The sequence below is a fragment of the Hesperophylax consimilis genome, chromosome 3 (genome assembly GCF_061612785.1).
Source record: "Hesperophylax consimilis isolate HC1 chromosome 3, BYU_Hcon_1.0, whole genome shotgun sequence".
NCBI lineage: Eukaryota > Metazoa > Arthropoda > Insecta > Trichoptera > Limnephilidae > Hesperophylax > Hesperophylax consimilis.
In genome coordinates, this window is record NC_142838.1 from 17,472,605 (window position 1) to 17,494,042 (window position 21,438).

Here is a 21,438-nt window from a genome sequence, read left to right on the forward strand (position 1 = left end):
CAAGCGTAAGTCAACGTGAGTACCATCCCGCTTGAATCATTTTTGACAGCTGCAGCGCAAAATGAACGAAACGAAAAAGATTCAAGTTATGTAATTCTAGATGCGGCATTTTGCTGCCGTGACAAGTTGGTGCATGTTCGCATCAGCAACTTCGTTCATTTCATTCGCCGTATTGATTGTGTGGAAGAAAAGAAACAATTGTATTGCGAAACCTGCAAAAGATCTGGACTTCACATTGGGGATTGGTATGTAAAATATCATACAGTGAAAAACTTCAAATTATCAATTGTGTCCATTTTATATCTTACATACCTGTTTTACTAAAACAAAAAATAAATAAATAATAAAACAATTTATTTTTATAAATTTTTGTGTTTCAATTCAAATGATTTATTTTTCTTAAATACTTCGATTAGGCGGTATGCATATACCAAGAATCTTTTGAGTACAAAGGGTTAAATATATTTTAAAGAAGAAAAAAATAAGAAAGGTCTCATTAATGGTGGAAAAATTTCTTACCTATGATAACAGTGTTTTTCGTAGAATTTAAAAAAAAACACCATACATTCAAATCTTTTGAAATCAAATATACTGTGTTCATTCAAGTTGAATTTTGTAAAAGTGGCAGTGTTCGACGTCTAACAAAAAAAATTGTGAAGGGTAAAAGGCACCTTTATTATCTCTGTACGATGAAAAATAAAGTGAGGGAGTCAAAATAAATTTTCGAATTTCCTGTCAACGGGTGATGCTGTCATGCAGGAAGGGGTTAAAATATGCTTTGTACTTTGTTTTCAAGAAATTAAAATCCGTATTTTGATTGTGTCTGCTTTTTGGAAAGACGATTATTTGCCCATTGATTTTGCAGCTCTTGTTCATTAGCCTTAGCCTGAAACAGATAGAAACAATTCATTGAGAATATGTACAAATAAAATAGTAATTTTTTTTTTTCGAAGAAAATTTCTTCTGAAATCTTATCACTCTGTGATGTCATTATTTATTATATTAAAACACAAATAACTTTGTTTACATCACTTTAATATAAATATTTATAACCTCAACATGTTTCATGAACAAAGTTCACATCATCAGGATATACTTGCACCTGGTGAGGCGAACTTTTTTTATGAAACATGTAGAGGTTATATATATATATATATTAAAGTGATGTAAACAAAGTTATTTGTGTTTTAATATAATAAAATAGTAAACTTGTCCCAGCTAGATATTTTATGTGACGTCATCGTTCTAGTATATCTGTTTTTTTTTGGATTCTGAACAAGTTACATGATAAGGAAGAGGACGAACGTCAATCACGTCCGTATGAGCTCTTTACAGGGACTAGTAAATATGTAAAATAATAAAATCAATTGGTAGTTATTCCATATAGTTATAGAGAGAAGTCATAGATGACGCCGTCGTTCTAGTATTTTCTGTCTTTTCGTTTTCACAGAAGATGTGTGAGAAGGAAGAGGACGATCGTCGATAATATACGTACAAGCCCTCTCTGGGACTACTTTAATATATTATCAAAATGTCTCAATTTCAACTGCACAACATTCAACGTGAAGTGTGGTACTAAATAACAGATTTTTAATTTGTGAAACTTCACCCTCTTTCTCATAAACTACAGATGTAGCATAAAGAGATTTACAGTGGAGCTGTTTCTGGTATGACTGAAAGTGATGTTTCTTCTCAAAGGGTAAAGAGAAAATTTTAAATACCTGGTGAGCCAAATACGTAATTTGGTGTTTACGTCTCTGCTGGGTGGTTGGTTCATCTCCGCGCCTCTTGCTGGACGAGGTTCTCTTGGAGTTGTCTTCGGTCAAGGCCTTAGTCAGCCACTCCCTCGGATCGGGCAACATTTCCTTCTGGTTGATGTCAATTATCTGCATATTTTCCCCCTTGTGTCTAGCCCGACTTCCGCATAGTTTTCGCAGCTAAAAAATGAACTCCAGTGGGTCAGAAGATTAAAATGGAATACACAAAAATAACTTTCAGGGGTAGTGCAGAGATATGTATCAGGTATTCATTACTGTAGGGCTATTCTCACGCTTTTTAAAAATAATCACATTTATTGTAAAATTATGTACGCTTCAAGGGGGACTGGACTCTTCCATCGTGGGGCCTTTAGGGAACCAAGGAGGGGTGGAGAGAAGAGACGAAGGCCTCTACCCTCGTGGGGCCTTCGGGGAACCAAGGAGTGGAGAGGAGAGATGAGGCCCTCTTCCCTCGTGGCCCTCAGGGAACCAAGGGGGAGTGGATTCTTCCCCCATGGGGCTTTCGGGGAACCAAGGAGGAGTGGAGAGGAGAGATGAGACCCTCTTCCCTTATGGGGCCTTTAGGGAACCAAGGAGAGATGAGGCTCTCTTCCCTTGTGGGGCCTTCGGGGAACCAAGGGGAATTGGAGAGGAGAGATGAGACCTGGGAAGACACATTGTGGAACCAGAAGACATAGCCACATATCCAATGACAACCCCGGTGAACCTTATCCCAGGTTACTGTTAAAGGAATGAGGTAAAATGGGAGATAGCACAATGGGCCTATGGCCTAAGTGCTCACGGGAACTATTTGTAAACCGCCTCCGCTCTATAAATAAAAAATAAAAAAACAACCTAACCTAACCTAACCTAACCTAACCTAACGCTGGCTAAACCTTTATAAACCTGAGACACATCAAAATAATGTACTACGGAATTGTATATCTTGAACAGGCCTACAGTCCGCGATTGTATATGTCTATCTCCTAAGGATAACCCCCAGCAATCCCAGGTACATGTCAGCTATACAGAATATAAAGTTTTTAATACAATATGGTTCAATATTTATTACTTACGGTATCATCATCAATATCCATATTGGTATTCTGATTAGAACTTTGTTCTGGAATTGCATTATAGTATGATTGATTTTCTTCATACTCTTTCAGATGCTCTGAATTCACTTCCTGGTTTGATTCGATGTTAGCAATAGCTTGGATAGTATTATCCTCATATTTCTGGGCGATATTACTTGGGATTCCAATGTCTAAATCAGCATTCAAGTCTTCCAGAGGGGCGGCTTTTTTACTCAGGGAAAAGAAATCCATAGAAGCTTCCTCATTATCACTTTCATCCGATGAATCATACTTAATAAGAGATGAGAACTGCTGAGAATTTTTGTTGACTGATGGTTTAGGGTTGATGGGAGTCAATACCTTATTTTTTACTGAATCTGGAATTAATAACCCTTTACTTTTTTTCTTGATTTGTTCTGCAACTTGCGCTGATTTTGGTTGGGGTAGTAAACTAAGTAGACCGGTTCCTTTCTGAAAAAAATGTGGACTATAGAGTATTAATTTATAAAATTTTAGAGCCCTCTGACCTTTCAAATCTCTTGTCATATAAAAAAAAAGATTTTAAACAGAGCTTTATCCCTCCTCACAGCATTTCCAACACTATGTGGACAATGTATGGATTTAATATAAAGCTGCCTGTCCACATTGGGCCAACCCGACGAGATCCTTTGATTTGTGCATGAAAAACCAACGCTAATCGGTTGGCTGGCCAACATTGGCAGCCCAATGTGTTGGCCCAACAGGCAGCTTAACACAGATAAAATTAATTATTAATTTATTTTAACCCTTGGCATATTACAACTTATATAGTTTTTTTTAAATTTAAATCTATATCCCAAATTATTTAAGGAATTACTGCAACTGAATCGGTAATCTACCTCGAAGCGGTATTAAGTTTATCAACAGAAAAAATGAATTGTCGAAAGTCAGCATTCATCTATCAATTACATTACAAGTAAGATAGCGTACAGTCGAATTGTGGTGCGCTGGCGCCGATAGGTATTGCATCTTATATTTTTAAATATTTTGTCTATTATAGTTTTTTTTTAATAGATTAAGGTTTTTATTTCTATACAAAGATTGAATAAACATGCATCCTAATGCCTGAATTACACCTGCCGAGTGCTCAGCCAAGATAGTGCATTCGGCCGAGTGCTCGGCTGATGTGATCAGTAGTCAGTACTCAGTATAGTAACGGGCGAGTGATTCACACGAGACAGTGGATAGAAGCAGGGCCCAATGACTCGGTCGAGTAAGTACCCTCCACCTGCATTATCAACTCGGTGCTTCACTCGCTCTCCACTCGGTCAGTACGATCAGCCGAGTCAGTCAGTGAATGAAAAAAAATTCTGTTGTCATAAAACTCTCATAATTTTTATATTTTTCATACTTGGTATGTCAACAGCACTTTAAATGAATATCAACGAACTGACTCCCCCACTGTCTCTTCTCCTCTCCAATAAGTTGCTTGGCAGATGATTTCAATGATAATTATGATGTAGATTATAGTCTACACTGTCAAGTGCTCAGATGAGGAGTGTTCTTGTGGCATGTATATGTATACAACATACAACCTACACTGCCAAGTGCTCAGCTTCTTTAGAATGTAGAAAACAGTATGAGAACACACTGGCAAATACCTTATATAGTATTCATAATTAATACAGGACGTTTTCGAACTGTATATAAAAGTTGGATTTGAGTGATTCATTTGCTAAAACTAAATATATTTAGTTCAATGTGTTAAAAAAAATATTTTCTACTTCTTTTAATGACAAATCTATTTATTACATACCTGCCAATCAAAAACTAGTAAATGAAAATATTGAGCATGTATATTTCTTTGTTGATATGCGAGCTCACAAAGAGAAGTTCGCAATCAATCGTTCGAAATCACAAAGATCGTTTCCTGGCGTCAAAGTTTTATCAAACAATACCTCAGGAACTTGCTTAGAAAAGATATTGGGTTTTGTTTCTTGTATCCAAACGTCGTCAGATTTGATGTAGGTGAAGGGTCCCTTATTCACAGTTAAAAAGCTCAACTCCTTCCTTGGAAAGGATGATTATTCATTGAATTTCTCCGAAATGGATACCGAAGAACCCAGTAATGCCAAATGCGATTTTCAGCTGACACCCGCCATTACAGAGGTTTTTCCGAGCCAGACTGCCAGCCGAGATAGTGACGATGCCTTGCCGTCAATAATCATTGCTTCAATCTTTATCCGTCACTGCCACCTCATAAAATTTAATCACATATGTATTAACCCTTTGAAAACGTAAAAGAGCACCACATATGGTACCTGATAGGGCCAAGAAAAGGGTACACAATAGGAATTTTTATTGGCAAAATCTGATTTCACTCTCTGCGCAGAGTTGATAGTTCCGTCTTTAGTAAAATTGGAAAAAATAAGAAGATTGAATCATGAAATTTACCACAGATGGTTGAAATTTTGTTAGAGGTCCAGTCGGCTTCTCATCTTCAAACTAAAATCAAAAATACACAATAAATCACAATCAATGTTTGTTTATTAATGCTTTTAATATATTTTACTCAGGCAGCGCTTTTATGGATATAAACTTTTAAAGGGCATAAACTTTGGGGTGTGATTCTACACAATAATACTAGTAAAAAAATAAATTACTTTTTTCGAAATTTTAACATTTTCAGGAAAAAAGATTGTATTTTTTTAATGCAAAAAATAATACTTTTATATATCGCGACACCAACATACATAAAAATTTTGTTAAAAATATAATTTTTCTCACGCTAGACAGAGATGGTAAAAAGATTTTTGCTGTTTTCCTTTCTGTAGTTTTTTTCGGCAATTCTACTGGGGTTTCTTTTTTCAGAAGAAATTCATCTTCAGTTTCTTCACTATACTTCAAATTATGAGATGTAGACTTCTTGGGCTGTGGAAGTGCTTTGAAAAGATCTTGAGCTGAAAGAAATTGCATACTAAAGAAATAGCAAAAATCTATAAGCAATTAAATGTTACACAGTTAAAGGTAGAGATCAGTTATCAAAAGCAAGATGTCCTGCATTAATCGTCGTCATTTTTCTTGGTACATACAGAAGATAGTTTAGCGGTTTATTTATTTATTCTTTTCATTCATTTTCTGTTCTATTACATACATTGACATTATACAACTGTATTGGAGGTAATTATTTCCCTAATCACCGCACTTTTAGGCACAGGTTATAGAAATTATACTTTTTGAACAATGACTATAAGAAACAAATATTTATATGAACAAGATAGGTTCTTATTTTGGGTTAATTAAGTAATTTATGCGTATTTCGATTGAAACGAAACTTTCGCAAGTGTTTCTCTCTATACATAAAAGCACAAAATGGTGACAAAGGGATCGTTTTATAAGGTCAATTTTATACTTTGAATAAAAATGCAATAACAGTGCATCTTTTACGATCTATCCCAACGTAAATCGTTGTTTCTTGTAGTAAGTAAGTAGAAACAGGGTATAATTTCCATGATCTGTGCCTGTTAAGGGTGCGGCGGTTGTGAAAATCTTTACTGAATTGAAAATAGCCTCTAATGTTGTAAAAATCTAGAAAATAAATAAAAGACTTACAATCAACTAAAAGAGGTTTCACTGGAAACTTTTCAGTATTTACTGGTTGATTAGACGGTCTACGATACGACTCCTGCTCATCATCACTGTCACTTATTTCACTATCGTATGCAACAAGAGAATTCATTATTTTAGAATCTTTTATTAAATAATTATTATTACTGAATTAGACAACATTGACAATTTTTGACACATTGTGCATAAATAAACCACTCTCCATTTGTGACAGCGACAACCATAGATATACCCGATATACCACGCGACATAATTATAATAACTTACGTACCGAAACCAGACTTCTCAAACTATCAGATACAAGAGTTATTATTTTATTACCTATTATTTTTATTCAAAATTATAAAATCTCTCATTGACAGCCCTGAATTATTGGAATTAATTTATATGAATGTACCTGCCAGACAAACTCGAAGCAAAGACACTTTTAAATGTAACAATAACTTCGATACTAACTACTCTATGTATTCACCAATTCCAAGAATTCATCACCTTGCAAAGAAATACTGTGAACTTGTTAATAACTTTGTGAGTTTCAAAAGGCAACTAATTTCATACCTATTTGCTAGTTATTAACTTGTATTGTTTATTAGCTTTAAAAAAAATCTTGTCTCTATACCTTCCAACGTTTAACTCACATACTCCTTAGTTTATTTGTTATTTATTTTTTAGGACGCATATTAATTACTGTATGCATGTACGGTCATACTTGATATGTATATTATACTTTGTATTACTTTACCATTTCAAGTACTATTATTTAAATTCAATATTAATTACGGCGTTGGTATTTTGCCATTACTTATTAGTTTTTTTCTCTATAGATACAACAGACACTATTTTTCTTCTTTTTTAAACATTTGTTTTATAATACATATCAGTATATTACATAAATTTATTTTGTAATTACCTTACGAGTAAATTATATTTAGCTATTTTATCCATGTATTATGTTAAACTTACATACATATACTGTCAATTTTCTATGTAAAAGCCCGATAGGGCTTTAATGAATAATAAATAAATTAATTAATGTGATAGGCAGGATCGAAACATTTTAATCGAAACACGAAAAATTCGAGTAATTAATCGATGTAATCTCTCGTAGGTCAGCGGTACCAGTAGACATGCAATAGCTGCGGACAGAGGCTTCGTTTTTTGCTCTCGGGGCAGGGGATATATAAATGATGTACATTCGTATGGCAACATTTTGGTAGGTAAGTACATAAATGGGCAAAACCAATATTTTCATACTGGCAATGATATATATACTGTTTACTTTGCTAATTTTCTTCGACTACGAATTTGAATGCTTATATTTCCGTGAAGACATTCATCGAGAGAAGAAATAATACAATATTTCATCTTTACGGATATAAAAACCTGGACACTATACGAAAACCAAATGTTAAATTTATATTTCAGGATGAATGGGTTTTTCACAACAATTACTATTATTTATTAATTTTCGGGATATCTACAGTTTACATTTATTTCAGTTTGTACATAATTACTATACAGCCAAAATAAAACCAATTATGGATTTCTTCCTTGTGACTACCTCGACTGAGACAGCATAATAAGGAATAAATAAATAAAATGTGCAAGAAAGGAATATGAATACAAAAATTTATACAAAAAAAAGATTATATAAAACGAAAAATTTACAAAACAAAACATTTATAGTCGTGTAGAGAGGTTGTAGATATAAATCAAATCATAACAGATATATAAACAATAGAGACATAAACATTATTCACAAACCATCAGAGAAATATTTTTTTATAGATCTCTTGTATTTGGTAAGTTCGCAACTGAAAATATCACAATATAAAACTATTGCTGCTATTAAAAAGTTTTGTTTTTCTTATGATGAAGCCTAACATTTTAGCAGCTTTATTTGTGATTTGATGTATTTGAAGGTTATATTTAAATTTAATATCAAGGGTTATCAGAGGCGGATTTGCCCTTAGGCCCATGTAGGCCTGGGCCTAGGGCGGCCAGATATTAGGGGCGGCCAATCGTGACAAAACTGTTCTGGAGAACGATCATTTTCTTGTTTACGACGTGTAAAAAATTATTTACGCACAACAATGGCGGAGCAAAGGCTGAACAATCTTTCTTTGCTTAACATAGAAGCAGATTTTTTAAGGACATTGGATTGCGAAGATCTAATTAATGATTTTGCTTCACTTAAGTTCAGACGAGAATTATAACTGCCAGATTTTTGTTTTGAGTTCAGTTTTTTTTTTTTATGTTAGATAATGCTTTACGTAAATTTTTTTACCAACGTTTTAATTTGTATTTTAAGTTTAGTTATTATATTCGAATATGTACCTTAAGTTGATTTTTATTTAAAAGAGGTGCTGATTTCTTTTATTTGTTTGGAGACTTAATAATAACTTTTTATCCAGCCCGTATCTGGCAACCCTAATTGTAACTGTGAAACACTTATAAATTATTGTATGAGAATAAACCTGAAACTAGTTAAATAAATTAAACCTAAAACTGTTTTAAATGTTTTATTCAAATCCTTGAAACCTTAGAAAGTATTACAAACTAGCAGCTATTATAGTTAACTAAATTTCTGAATCGATTTCGATAAAAGTTGTCAATAAAGTAAATTCATTATGTAGTCTATAGTCTATATCAGGGGTCTCCAAACAACGGCCCGCCAATGTCATCAATCCGGCCTACGACAATCGACAATTACTATACAGTAATTGAACTAGCGAATTTAGCAAGCGTATTTTTTTACATTAATTCCACACAGGAGGCTTTGAGGAAAATATTTTTTCTTATGTCATCTTAGGTGATGCTGTGTGGAGGGTCTTTTTAAGGAAGGGAGGGATAGGAAGTTCTGAAAAGGAAAATGTATGAGGGGTGGGTAGGAATCTGGGGATTAGTGTGTCCAGGAGTGACGGGACGTATGAATACATCCCTCCAACTGCGGTGCAAGGCGATGGGTCAAGATAGCCCGGCTGGAAATGTCAAAAGGCCTCCCTCACCCAGTCTCTCTCGATCCGGCCCGCCACGCAGCAGGTGGGCAAACGTATCCGCCTCCAAGACCTGGATAAATTTCACCCCATGAACCATGAATAATAATGGCAGGAAAATTAAAACGGTTTTGACCCTAGGAACTTACTGAAAAGTTTGGATACTCCTGGTCAATGTGATGGGTACTGAGAAAGGGGCGGCTACATGGTCTGGGGCCTAGGGCGGCCAAGACTGCAAATCCGCCTCTGAGGGTTATTCCAAAATCACAAACATCTGAGACTGCTGCAATGTTGTTGTTTAGAATAATTAATAATAATAATAAATTCTTTATTCCAGGATGTGGGAGGTTAGTGCAATCCCACACATCCCATAGAGGATATAAGTACAGATAGTATTTACATATAGTAAAATAAATAAAAAGAGATTAAAAATTAAATTAAAAATGAAATTAAAGCAGAGAAGCGCGGGAATCCATCGGATCTAAGATTGTGGGAGCAAGTATCTTTCTCCAATGGTCTTCAATGTTCGATCCTGAAGTCAGACGGGATTCTATGATAAGAATGTTTCTGGAATGGTTTATCCTTCCCCTCAGTCCTGCAATCCTGGTTTATCCAGAGTTGCAGGATAAATAAAAAATAAATTTAAAAAATAAATAAAAAATACATTTTATTTTTTATCCAATCCAGAGCTGTAAATCCTGGAACTCGCCCTTCTGTAAATATTGAGGAGGCACTGCAGTTCCTGGGGAGTCCGAACATCAATCGGTAAGTGTTGTTATATTGCACCCGAAGCCTTTCTTTTCTTGAAATTAGCCCAGAGCTCGCATGTGTAAAGGGTGGTGCAAAAGGCTATGAAGAGCGTCCTTTTCACTCGTGAACTACAGAGCTGAAATCTTCTACTGAGCATGTTACATTTTATACTCAGTAATAATAATATTTTATTTTTATTTCTCGAATGTGATGACATTTTGAAACATTCAGATATATGTAGTTCATTTTATTGGCAATAGGTGGATATATTGTTTAAATCATGTTGTAAATTGACACAACAGTTTAGACTTTTTATTAATTGTATAGCTTAGCATCATCAGCAAATAATTCTATTTCTAGAGTATTTTACAACATTAGTCAAATCATTAATATATGAAATGAAAAAACAATTATCTAAGATAAGAACCCAGTTGGATGCCAGAGGAAATTTCATTGAAATCTGATTCAAAGCCCTTTATTGCTACTGCCTGTGATCTGTTGAGTATAAACATAACCTCAATTTATTTTTATTAACAATCTTCCCAACGTATTATAAGTTAGAGTGCCATTTTTTACACACTAAATGCATGTGCATTGTAAATCCCAACCTAAAAACGAATAAACTATTCAAATACACATAGCTTCTTGGCTTCCTAGATAATATCATAAAAACAGCTAATATCTTATACCAATATAACACAATTACCAAAAAATAATTGCGTAATAACAAATGCATATCAAATCTTATTAGGTAGTTCGTAACACAATGCTCCCGTGGGAGGAATATCTCGTTTGTCTTGCAATCCAAGTCCGAAATATTATTGATGTATCTCGGATTTGGGAATCGATTTGATATCGATGAATTCTGATGAATGACGTTTTTTGACTGCTTTTTAGATAAACTTTTGAATTATTTCCGACAGAATCGATTCCTTATTCGATAACGTTTCAATTTATGTTATGTTATGTTGTTATGTTATGTTACGTTATGTTATGTTGTGTAATCAATTTTATCCTGTAATTTGTTGTATTTATAAGAATAATTGGTAAATATTTACCTACGACTACCGTTTTTACTACTACAAAAAATTGCCCCTTTAATAACGCCTGCTCGCGTCCCCTTTAGAGTTATATCCCAGTTTTCAAGTAGTTTGTGGGCTACGCTAGGTTTGTATAGACTGGTTTGTGATTTAATTCTACCTAATCCAACCTAACCTAACATGTACGGAATATTTTCTCAAACGGTAGTCGTAGGTAAATAATTACCGAATAATTACCTAATGTTGTAATGTATGGCCAAGATCACTCTTAATGGGTGAAAGCCAATATAAAGAATAAAAAAAAAAAAAAAACGACTGTCTCGGACTGTGGTTTTAAATGATTTTTGACAAAATCGATTTATCTATGACAATGAATCGAAATATTTCGATAGTCAAAAAGATCGAGTAAATAATCGATGTTTCATCGATTGTGTCCATCGCTACCGACAGCCGACAACAGAATCTAAATTAACTTTTATCTATAAATCCTAGTGATCAGCATAATCGATATAGAAATTTCGAAATATTCGACTTTTTAAATATACATATATAATTTCTTACTCAAGTGATAAAAAATTAGCCCAATCGATTACAATAAAAAAAATTGCGCGAATACTAAATTTGAAATGAGAATGAACGTGATGCTTTTGTTGGAATAAAACCTGGTCTTCGTTTTATTTTACAGTGAGAGTGTGAAATAAATGCTTTTTCAATTTTTCAGGAAACAAAATCGTCGTCAAAGTATTAAATTTGGACTGAATTAATTTTTTTTCCATTTAACAGAATCAAACATTTCGATACCCTTTTTCAAATACTTTCATAACCAGCACTTACTTTAAGGAGTAGTCGGGATGTAATTTGTAACCATCTACATTTTAATATATTTACTTTTTAATCGTTTCACCGATTTTCGCAAATATATCGAATGCATAGACATATGAATATTAGTAGACCTGCCCTAAGTGATTAAAAGCGTATTATCCCCACTCCCCATACCGGTTCCATTGGAGCCGGCTGTGCTCGCGTATGGCCTCAAGTGAAATTTGAAAACGTGACGTCATCATTCTTGTGCGAACTATGGTCGAGGCATCATCGGTTCATTTTACGAAATAACACGGCAAAATGTTGACTTGTACTATGAAAACTTGTAAAAATAGATGTGAAAAAGAGAATAAACCCAATTGTCGTATTACATTCCATATACACGGTGTCCGGAAACTCGTAGTACAAGCGGGAAACTGGAGAATCTACACCACATGGGGAACCCAAAAAAACATAAAGTTTTTTGATTTGAGCATTTTCAAAAAAAAAAAAAAAAAACAAAAAAAAATATTTTTCGGCTATTTTACGGTTAAAGTTTTTTCTGGTGTTTAGGGTTGAATAACAGATGTTTTAACCCTGCAGAGCAGAAATATTTTATGATTACACCGGGTTAAATGAAGGGTGATTTCAAAATAATGCTTCAAATCCGAGTTTCTTCATTTGTTTTACTTTCAAATAGTTTTAATTAGTTGGGTACTTTGATCTTCAGTAATAATTTATAAGAATTTGATTTAAAAAAAAAAAAAAAAAATCAACTTCAAACTCGATTTACTCGATAACGAAAGCTCAAATAAAAAAATATATACTACAAAATCGACTCCAAATGTGATGTAGATTCACCAGTTTCCCGCTTGTACTACGAGTTTCCGGACACCCTGTATAAGCATTATTTTACTTTATTTTAAGCATATTCACATCGTATAATATGAATCAGTTGTTACTATCACATCGAGAAACGTCTGGATGCGAAACACAAAGCTGGTTGGTTGCTGGGAAGTAAATTATGAACATTTATAAAAGTGTCTTAACCCCTCCGACATTTCGCGAACTTGAAGCTAAGATGTCTTAACCGAAATGTCAATTTCACGAAAACGTTGTCTTATTACCGCCTCACAATCAAAGCTCTATAAATGAAACATTACTGAACGGAGCCGAATAGTAAAAACTGTTTTAGAAAGGTTACAAAATAGGCTTTCAAATTGTTGTATCATAAATAAATATTAACATTTGTAAATATTTAAATTTAGAATGGAAACATGAAAAATAGGTTAAAAATGACTCACGTCATGTTTTTAGGTGAAAATGGTACTAAAATCACAGATTATGTAAACAAAAATATTTATTCTATTGTATATATGTGTAATAAACACTTTTATCACCTCATTTTTTTATCATTTCATATAAAAATATTTTATAAAAATTTAATATGTGAAGCGCGCGGCGCTACCGGCAGACATTTTGCGCGGATAAAAATTTTGTGTCAATTATGCGACTGTCAGCAGATTCCTGTTTTGTATTTCCATAGACAACTTGGTAGTGATGTGTAGCTTGATCTATAATCGACCTTTTAGTTTTTGTTTGAGGGATGTAACTAAAATAATAACGGAGTAAGAACGATTTCTATGGAGAGACACGCGTTGACGTGTAAACACGCTTATTGTACTTGACTGCTGTCGTATTTTTAACGCATATATCTGCTTACGTTGCTGAGGGGTTAACTAAATACTTAAACGAAATATTCGACTCTGAAAATATAACCGAATTTTTTTGCCGAATTTGGACTTCGCAAATTTGTTCATAACGTGGCGAGTAATTTTCGCTCCCATGTAAAAATGTCTATTCATTCAAAAGCAGATTTTACTTTTAAGAAGTAAATGGTGATATTATAATGCGAGATGCCTATTTACTGTCAGATTGATTTATTGACGAATCACAGTCAGCTTCACTCCCTTCGTTCTCCAACAGTTGATTTTACCCCTCGCCATTATCTTCTCGTCTATTAATTCCTATGTCTGTGATCGAATGCCATAAATATTGAAGCAAAGAAATTTTTTCTCTGAGTACTTACAACTAGTGTAACTAATCCACTGAATGATTTTAAATTCGGTGAAATGCTCACCACGTTTTTGATTTATGCTGCTTCATAAACCAGTGAATACAATAATCATTATTCTTACTCACCGAAAAGCATTGCAGTTATGAGTATACGAAAGACTTTTGTTAGATAATTACAGTAATTTATTTAAACTTTGTTTTTGTATTTTTTTTTGAGAATTAGCATTTACGTTCCTACTTTTCATAAACGAGTTTACAGTAAAATTATCTAAAGAATCATTTAAATCTGATCAAGTGGACATTGAGATATATACAACATTGTTACAATTTTAACTTACGAAGTTAAAAAAACAATTAAAAAAAGGTAGGTACTTGTAATCGTCTTGTGATCATTCTTTGCACTCGCGTTTTCGAAACAAAAACAAGAAATTACTACTGGTTATTAATTGGGCTATTTTTCTATGAAATATTTATATTTTACTAATATTTTCAAATACAAAAAAAAATATTACGCCCTTGAAACAATCCGCAAGGTAAAATAATATTTGGTAGGTAGGCCCTTACCTGTTTTTGGTTCTTCCGGCCCTATTTTGCCCATCACAAGTAGCAAGAAAAATAAGAAATTGAAATTTGGAAATCGTGTGTGCTGCTGTTTTGATTTAGTTTTGTCACAATTGATTCAATTGAATTCATTGTTGTCCAATTCCTACATCGTAAATTGTATTTTTCATTTTAAAAGGTGAAATTTCTTATAAAAATTAACGTTTTGTTATCCGACAATCTTTTCCCGAATGTTGAATGTGATGTTTATACGCCATTTTTATTAAGCTGTCATTCGAAAAATATTTTTAGAGGTACATTTGATTTGCAAATTTTCGCAAATTTTGTTGAATTATTAGTGTTCAAATGTGTTTGATTGCATTGTCTAATCAATCAGTGAAGAATTTAAACCGTTATTTTATTATTTTTCTTCTGTTCTTGTTTTTTATTAGATTTGATATTCCTCTACGCATTTTCCCTTTCACGTTTATTTATTTTTACCAAAATTCCCGCTTTTATTCTTGCTTTGTCAATTCATTTAGCGTGTGTTTAACGGTAATGATTTCCAGCTGATTTTAGCGAGAATAATATTCGTATATGATATGTTTAAAACATATTTGCCATGTGCATTTCAACTTTTCTGTTTTAGTGTCACCTTTTGGTTTTTCCATGCCAATTTAATTAAATATTGAGTTAATCGTTAGTGTACTCAGGCCGACAATAAATCATATAGCCGTATAGAATGGAAAATAACATTTATAACGTTATTACAGGTTCTATGATGAGTGATTCAAGAGACATGGCTGCGGAAGGAAACCAAGATGTAAGTTATTTTTTAATTTCATTAAATTAAGTGTTGGAAATACGTGTAAACCTTGACACACAATACAGAACATTATTAAATATAGGAAGTTAAACATCAATAGCTGTCACTTTAAATCCATTTACTTTATTACTTGCTGGAAATTGCACCCAAATTTTGAAATATTGCAGTTTCCAGTGTTGACATAATAAATTAGGTAAAGTTGACAAATTCCGCTTCATGCAAAGGCTCTTTTAAAAAACAACACTGGGTTTCAATTTAAATATCCAAAGTGAGACAACTATTAAAGGTTTTTAGGTTGGTAGTTCGGGTTATTTTAATAATTTATTCGTTTTTCCTAACCTTTAAACATAACTTTTGATTGAGAAAAAATGGAACTTTAATGCATCTTTTACCACAACATAAATAGTTGTTTCTTGAAGTGATTAAGTTGAATCCAAGTGCAATTTAATTTTTTTTTTTTGCGTATTAAGCGTGAAGTAGAATTCGACAAGTTTATGTATCCCGGTATCCGCTTAGATAAAAATGCTGTTCTAAATTCGCATCTCCAGCGACAATATTATCACAAACGTAGATCCAAAATGTTTGTGCAAATATCAAATATTGGGCCAGGGCCACAATGTTTTTGTTTTTGTGGCTGATGGAAAACCCGACATAAAAGCCGCGTCTGCAACGACAATATTACCACAAAAATTGAACCAAATGTTTGTGCAAAAATGAATATTAGGGCAGGGCTACAATGTTTTTTCCGTTGTTGCCAGTGGAAAACAAAAACATTATGGCCAATGTTTTGAAAACATTTGGTCGCTGGAGACCCGACTTGATGAGTACAGGAAAACCAATTGAAAGAGCGCACGTTTGACGTATTTGCGCACATCGGTAGTGATTCAAACTGCTTCAAATTAGTTTAGTTAACTTCTGCCCGCAGTGTCCTACCAGTCCTACCATACAGTACACCACTTCACAACTGAGGTCTGAAACTATTAAATGATTTTAAAATGCCCCGGTTAACCCTACATGGCACAACCTAAATTTATACACACCAAAAATGTTAACATGTTCGGTGTGCACAAATAAATTCAAAGGTTTCCTCTTTGCCCGTATCTCTCAGATATTGCTGATTCTGCTATAGCGCCAATGTTAACATGTTCGGTGTGCACAAATAAATTCAAAGGTTTCCTCTTTGCCCGTATCTCTCAGATATTGCTGATTCTGCTATAGCGCCAATGTTAACATGTTCGGTGTGCACAAATAAATTCAAAGGTTTCCTCTTTGCCCGTATCTCTCAGATATTGCTGATTCTGCTATAGCGCCAATGTTAACATGTTCGGTGTGCACAAATAAATTCAAAGGTTTCCTCTTTGCCCGTATCTCTCAGATATTGCTGATTCTGCTATAGCGCCAATGTTAACATGTTCGGTGTGCACAAATAAATTCAAAGGTTTCCTCTTTGCCCGTATCTCTCAGATATTGCTGATTCTGCTATGACTCCTGTGATCTCCAGATTAAACCGCAATATAATAATAATTTGATAATTTGTATAGCGCCATTTTTGTGAAAAATCACCTAAAGGTAAACGTTATGTAAACGACATGCCAATTATTATTAGTATATTTTTGTAGATAACGTTGTTTGACTTTAAGCCCTCGAATATACAATAAGAAATCAGTAACTGCCCTTGATATAATGAATAACATATATTATGAGTCGTATAGAATCAAAGGCAGAACTATCCAGAAACGATCCATTTGATATATTTAAGAAAACAGTTTTCGGGAATTATTTTATGTTGAGAATTTTTAACATTATTTATATTTAAATGACTACGAAATTTTAAAATAGCACAATTGAAATCAATTAAATATAAATATTTAAAAAATTAAAGACGGGTTGTTTCGGAGAATTTAAACAATTCTTCAAATTTCAAAGTTAATTTTCAAGTTCTGTTATTATTTCAGTTCTGTCAAGCAACTAGCCTATAATGATATAATAACAGGACTCAAATAGGACATTCACAGAACCCGAAAATGAAAACGAAAGTGAAAGTCCTATTCAAGTTCTATTATTATATCATTGTAGGCTAGTTGCTCGACAAAACTGAAATAAAACAGAACTTGAAAAAATCTTTCACAGAACTTGAAAATGAACTTTGAAATTTGATAAATTGTTCATATTCTCCGAAAAACCCGTCCTTAGAGTTCTACATCTCATACCAATTTATGTATAGTTCTGTTTTTGAAAGCAAGGGTTGTGGATGTTTCTGTATTTGATTCCAAATAATGTGCCTGACATCAAAATTACCGTCAAAATTAAAACTAGTAAAATAACTAGTTATAAATTTTTTATTAAAAAATAAACATGGTAGGAAGGTATGAATTTTCAATTAACACAAATAATTGGAAATCCCTAATTTTTGTTGAAAGTAAAATAAAATGAAAATATATATTTAACTGCATGCACTGGAAAACTCAGCCGTTTTTACCGCATGTAAGTTTATTTGGCAGATATTTTGTAGAGTACCTGTGAAAATGTTCATACGAAATAAGTAACAAATTTAATTTAAACATAAATTATTTTGCTTCCATTTTTTCAGATTTATGTACTTCTTTCTGGCATTGTTTGACCTTACAAGGGTGGCACCGGTTTAACTTTTTTAAAATTTTATTTTCAATAAAAACTATTAAAAACTGGTTTTTTAGCAAGCATAAAACGCCAGTCGCCATTTTACCAAGTGGTTTAAAACACCCCGTGATTGGTCAACATTTTAACAGTTCTGCTTTTGATTCTAACTTCGTGGAACTTTGCTACCAAACACGATTTTAAAATCATTTTTAATACCAAAGAGGTACGATTTAGATACTAAATTTAACATTTTTTTACGCACATTATGACCTAAAGAATAATATGCCATATTTAGTTTATTTTGTCCAATTTATTGGATAGTTTTGCCATTGATTCCATACGACTCCTATATATAATAATGAGAGTGCACATTTTATCTCTACATACCTCAAGTATTAGTTTTATCATTTATTTATCTTATTTTAAAAACCTCTGCTAATGTTATGATACACGGCTTAGGTGTTTGTTATCTGGGTATCTATTCTACATTGTTTGCACAGACTGTTTCTATCATTTTATAGTTTTCACAGTTTCATACTACTTCAGGGTGTTTCATTAGCTCCGTCCTGACACCGCCAATCAAGCGATGCGTGATCTAGATCTAGTGCACATGCGAGCAAGTATCAAGCAATAATTGAACACAGTGTCAAGGCTCGAAACACTATTACGGTCACAATTTATTTGGTTTGCCCACAGACATAGGAATTAATAGACGAGAAGATAATGGCGAGGGGTAAAATCAACTGTTGAAGAACGAAGGGAGTGAAGCTGACTGTGATTCGTCAATAAATCAATCTGACAGTAAATAGGCATCTCGCATTATAGTATCACCATTTACTTCTTAAAAGTAAAATCTGCTTTTGAATGGATAGACATTTTTACATGGGAGCGCAAATTACTCGCCACGTTATGAACAAATTTGCGAAACCAAATTCGGCAAAAAAATTCGTTTCTATTTTCAGAGTCGAATATTTCGTTTAAGTATTTAGTTAAGACACTTTTATAAATGTTCATAATTTACTTCCCAGCAACCAACCAGCTTTGTGTTTCGCGTCCAGACGCTTCTCGATGTGATAGTAAAAACTGATTCATATTATACGATGTGAATATGCTTAAAATAAAGTAAAATAATGCTTATATATGGAATGTAATACGACAATTGGGTTTATTCTCTTTTTCACATCTATTTTTACAAGTTTTCATAGTACAAGTCAACATTTTGCCGTGTTATTTCGTAAAATGAACCGATGATGCCTCGACCATAGTTCGCACAAGAATGATGACGTCACGTTTTCAAATTTCACTTGAGGCCATACGCGAGCACAGCCGGCTCCAATGGAACCGGTATGGGGAGTGGGGATAATACGCTTTTAATCACTTAGGGCAGGTCTACTAATATTCATATGTCTATGGGTTTGCCCTTTTTGCAATATTTTTTTGTTGTTGGTTAGGAACTGCCTTTACTCTATGAGAGCGGTGTGGACAGGGCTATTGGCTAATTTATGACATTTATTTATTTAAATTACTACTAATATTTTTTTTTTTTTTGCATATTTAGCCCCACGAGTTGGAAAAGCAAGAAGAAGCCAAATTGAAGGCAAAATTCCCCACAGCCGTCCTGGGAAGAGCAGGCGGACCTGGTGGCCACACAGCCTTCTTGCAGAAAAGGCTGGCCAAAGGGCAGAAGTTCTTCGATTCAGGAGACTACCAGATGGCCAAGCAGCGGCCGGGCGGGCTGGGGGGCCCCCTGAAGACGGCGCAGATGGGGAACAAGCAGCTGCCCACAGGGGACACCATCCCCACTCCCGAGACAGTTCCTCTCAGAAAAACCTCCATAATCCAGCCAAAGTTCAGTGCACCGAGCCAAACTTCTTAGCCCACCACCAAACCGCAATGCATTTAACATCCCCATTGGTTTAGATTAAAATAATTAATGCGTCTGATATTTTGTATGATGTAAAAATTTAGACTATGTATGTAAACCCAAAAGAAGTCTAATTTATCCCTCATCCCAATGTACAGTTAAAATTCACGCCAGTTGTTTTCATCCAAACTGAGTGTAAAATATTTTTATCAAAATGAATCTTTCTCATTTCTCATAAATTCTCATCTACACTATTTTTTTACTAATGACGGGAGTAAATTTAACTTTCTCTTTTAATTATAAATTTATGTTTTCATATACTTTAAGGATCTTATGAGTGTCTTAGTTGAATGAATGTGCTGCATAAGAGTTAAATTAAATTTAACGCATCTCAAAATTCTTTGGTAAATCAAATTTATATTGGATTTAGCACTCTAGCAGTATTCTAGCCCTGTCCAGGTGAGGTGAGGGACTCCATTAACTGTACCTATCTAATTTTTAAATGATTGGCTCAAAGTAATATTACATTCATCTAATGAAACCCTGTCCATGAGAGGCGAGGGACTCCATTAGTGTGCCGATCTAATCTTCAAATGATCGGCTCAAAGTAATGCTTCATTCATCTAATGAAAGTTTGTCAGACAGTGATTTGGTTTCAGTTTCCTAAAGAACACACCTAGCTTTGTTTTGTAAATGCACATTGTGGCTTTTGAAGCTGTGTTTTGGTTCACATCACCTTTTTTTGCTTGTTCACTTTTTCGAAATCCCACCTTTAACTAGGGATAAATGTGATCTAATCAAACTAACTTTGTAGTCTCGAGTTACTTTATTGTTTGGTTTATACCACTATGTCACAATCACCCAGGTCTATTTCCTTTGTATTGCTTGTACAATGTATTTGAAAGCCTGGTTTTCATATTGTCACTAGTGTGTTTGTTGTATAGAAATAGGAAGGTGATTTGTTATTCTGTGCTATCCTACAGCCCTACAATGATAGTGCGTGCAATACTGACACGGAGGTCAACTTACCCTCACAATTGTGTTGTAAAGCCAAGACTACCTGTAATTATATTTAAATTAGTATTGAGAAACCATAAGTTTGTGGTGTTGGGCAATCTTGATATGTACTAGTGTACTGTGAGTTATATATGCAACATTACTGTAATGTTTAGAATACCTCTACATGTTAGTTTTCAACATTCAAAATATGATTTCTGGTACATCTTTTCTATAGTTACTGTGACATTATTTTAAAAACTTGTTTCGCCTCGGATATATAGAATGCTAAAGTTAATAAAAATGTTGTTAAAATAAATGTGTTTTGTCTTTCCCCCTTTACCAGTGTTCTTTCACTCAATAATAAATTTTATAATCTCCTGTACCTAAGTTATATTACGGCAAGTCATGACATTGGCAATTCGACACTTTTGGAAAGTGATTTAGTCATGAATAAAACAAATAAGTTAGGTTTATAGGCGATTTTTCCA

At 33.7% G+C, this 21,438-nt stretch overlaps 2 protein-coding genes across 5 annotated transcripts; one reads left to right on the forward strand and one right to left on the reverse strand.

Annotated features, from left to right (window-relative positions):
* Positions 1–374: 374 nt before the first annotated feature.
* On the reverse strand, positions 375–6,666 carry LOC149425046 (proline-rich protein PRCC). Its single transcript, XM_089650927.1, has 6 exons — positions 6,425–6,666; positions 5,600–5,772; positions 5,267–5,317; positions 2,834–3,304; positions 1,722–1,937; positions 375–886 (listed from the first exon to the last, which is right to left on the reverse strand). Exons 1-6 carry the CDS (start codon positions 6,549–6,551, stop codon positions 800–802), a joined length of 1,125 nt encoding a protein of 374 aa, XP_089507053.1. The 5' UTR covers positions 6,552–6,666; the 3' UTR covers positions 375–799.
* Positions 6,667–14,511: 7,845 nt separating this feature from the next.
* endos (endosulfine alpha) lies at positions 14,512–21,258 on the forward strand. Of its 4 annotated transcripts, none has more exons than XM_089648711.1 (3): positions 14,512–14,650; positions 15,416–15,465; positions 19,646–21,258. In XM_089648711.1, exons 2-3 carry the CDS (start codon positions 15,421–15,423, stop codon positions 19,961–19,963), a joined length of 363 nt encoding a protein of 120 aa, XP_089504837.1. In that variant the 5' UTR covers positions 14,512–14,650; positions 15,416–15,420; the 3' UTR covers positions 19,964–21,258. The 4 variants fall into 4 exon arrangements, with proteins under 4 accessions (XP_089504837.1, XP_089504857.1, XP_089504826.1 ...); XM_089648731.1 differs by having other exon boundaries at positions 14,543–14,635; XM_089648700.1 differs by lacking the exon at positions 14,512–14,650 and adding an exon at positions 14,687–14,841.
* Positions 21,259–21,438: the final 180 nt, after the last annotated feature.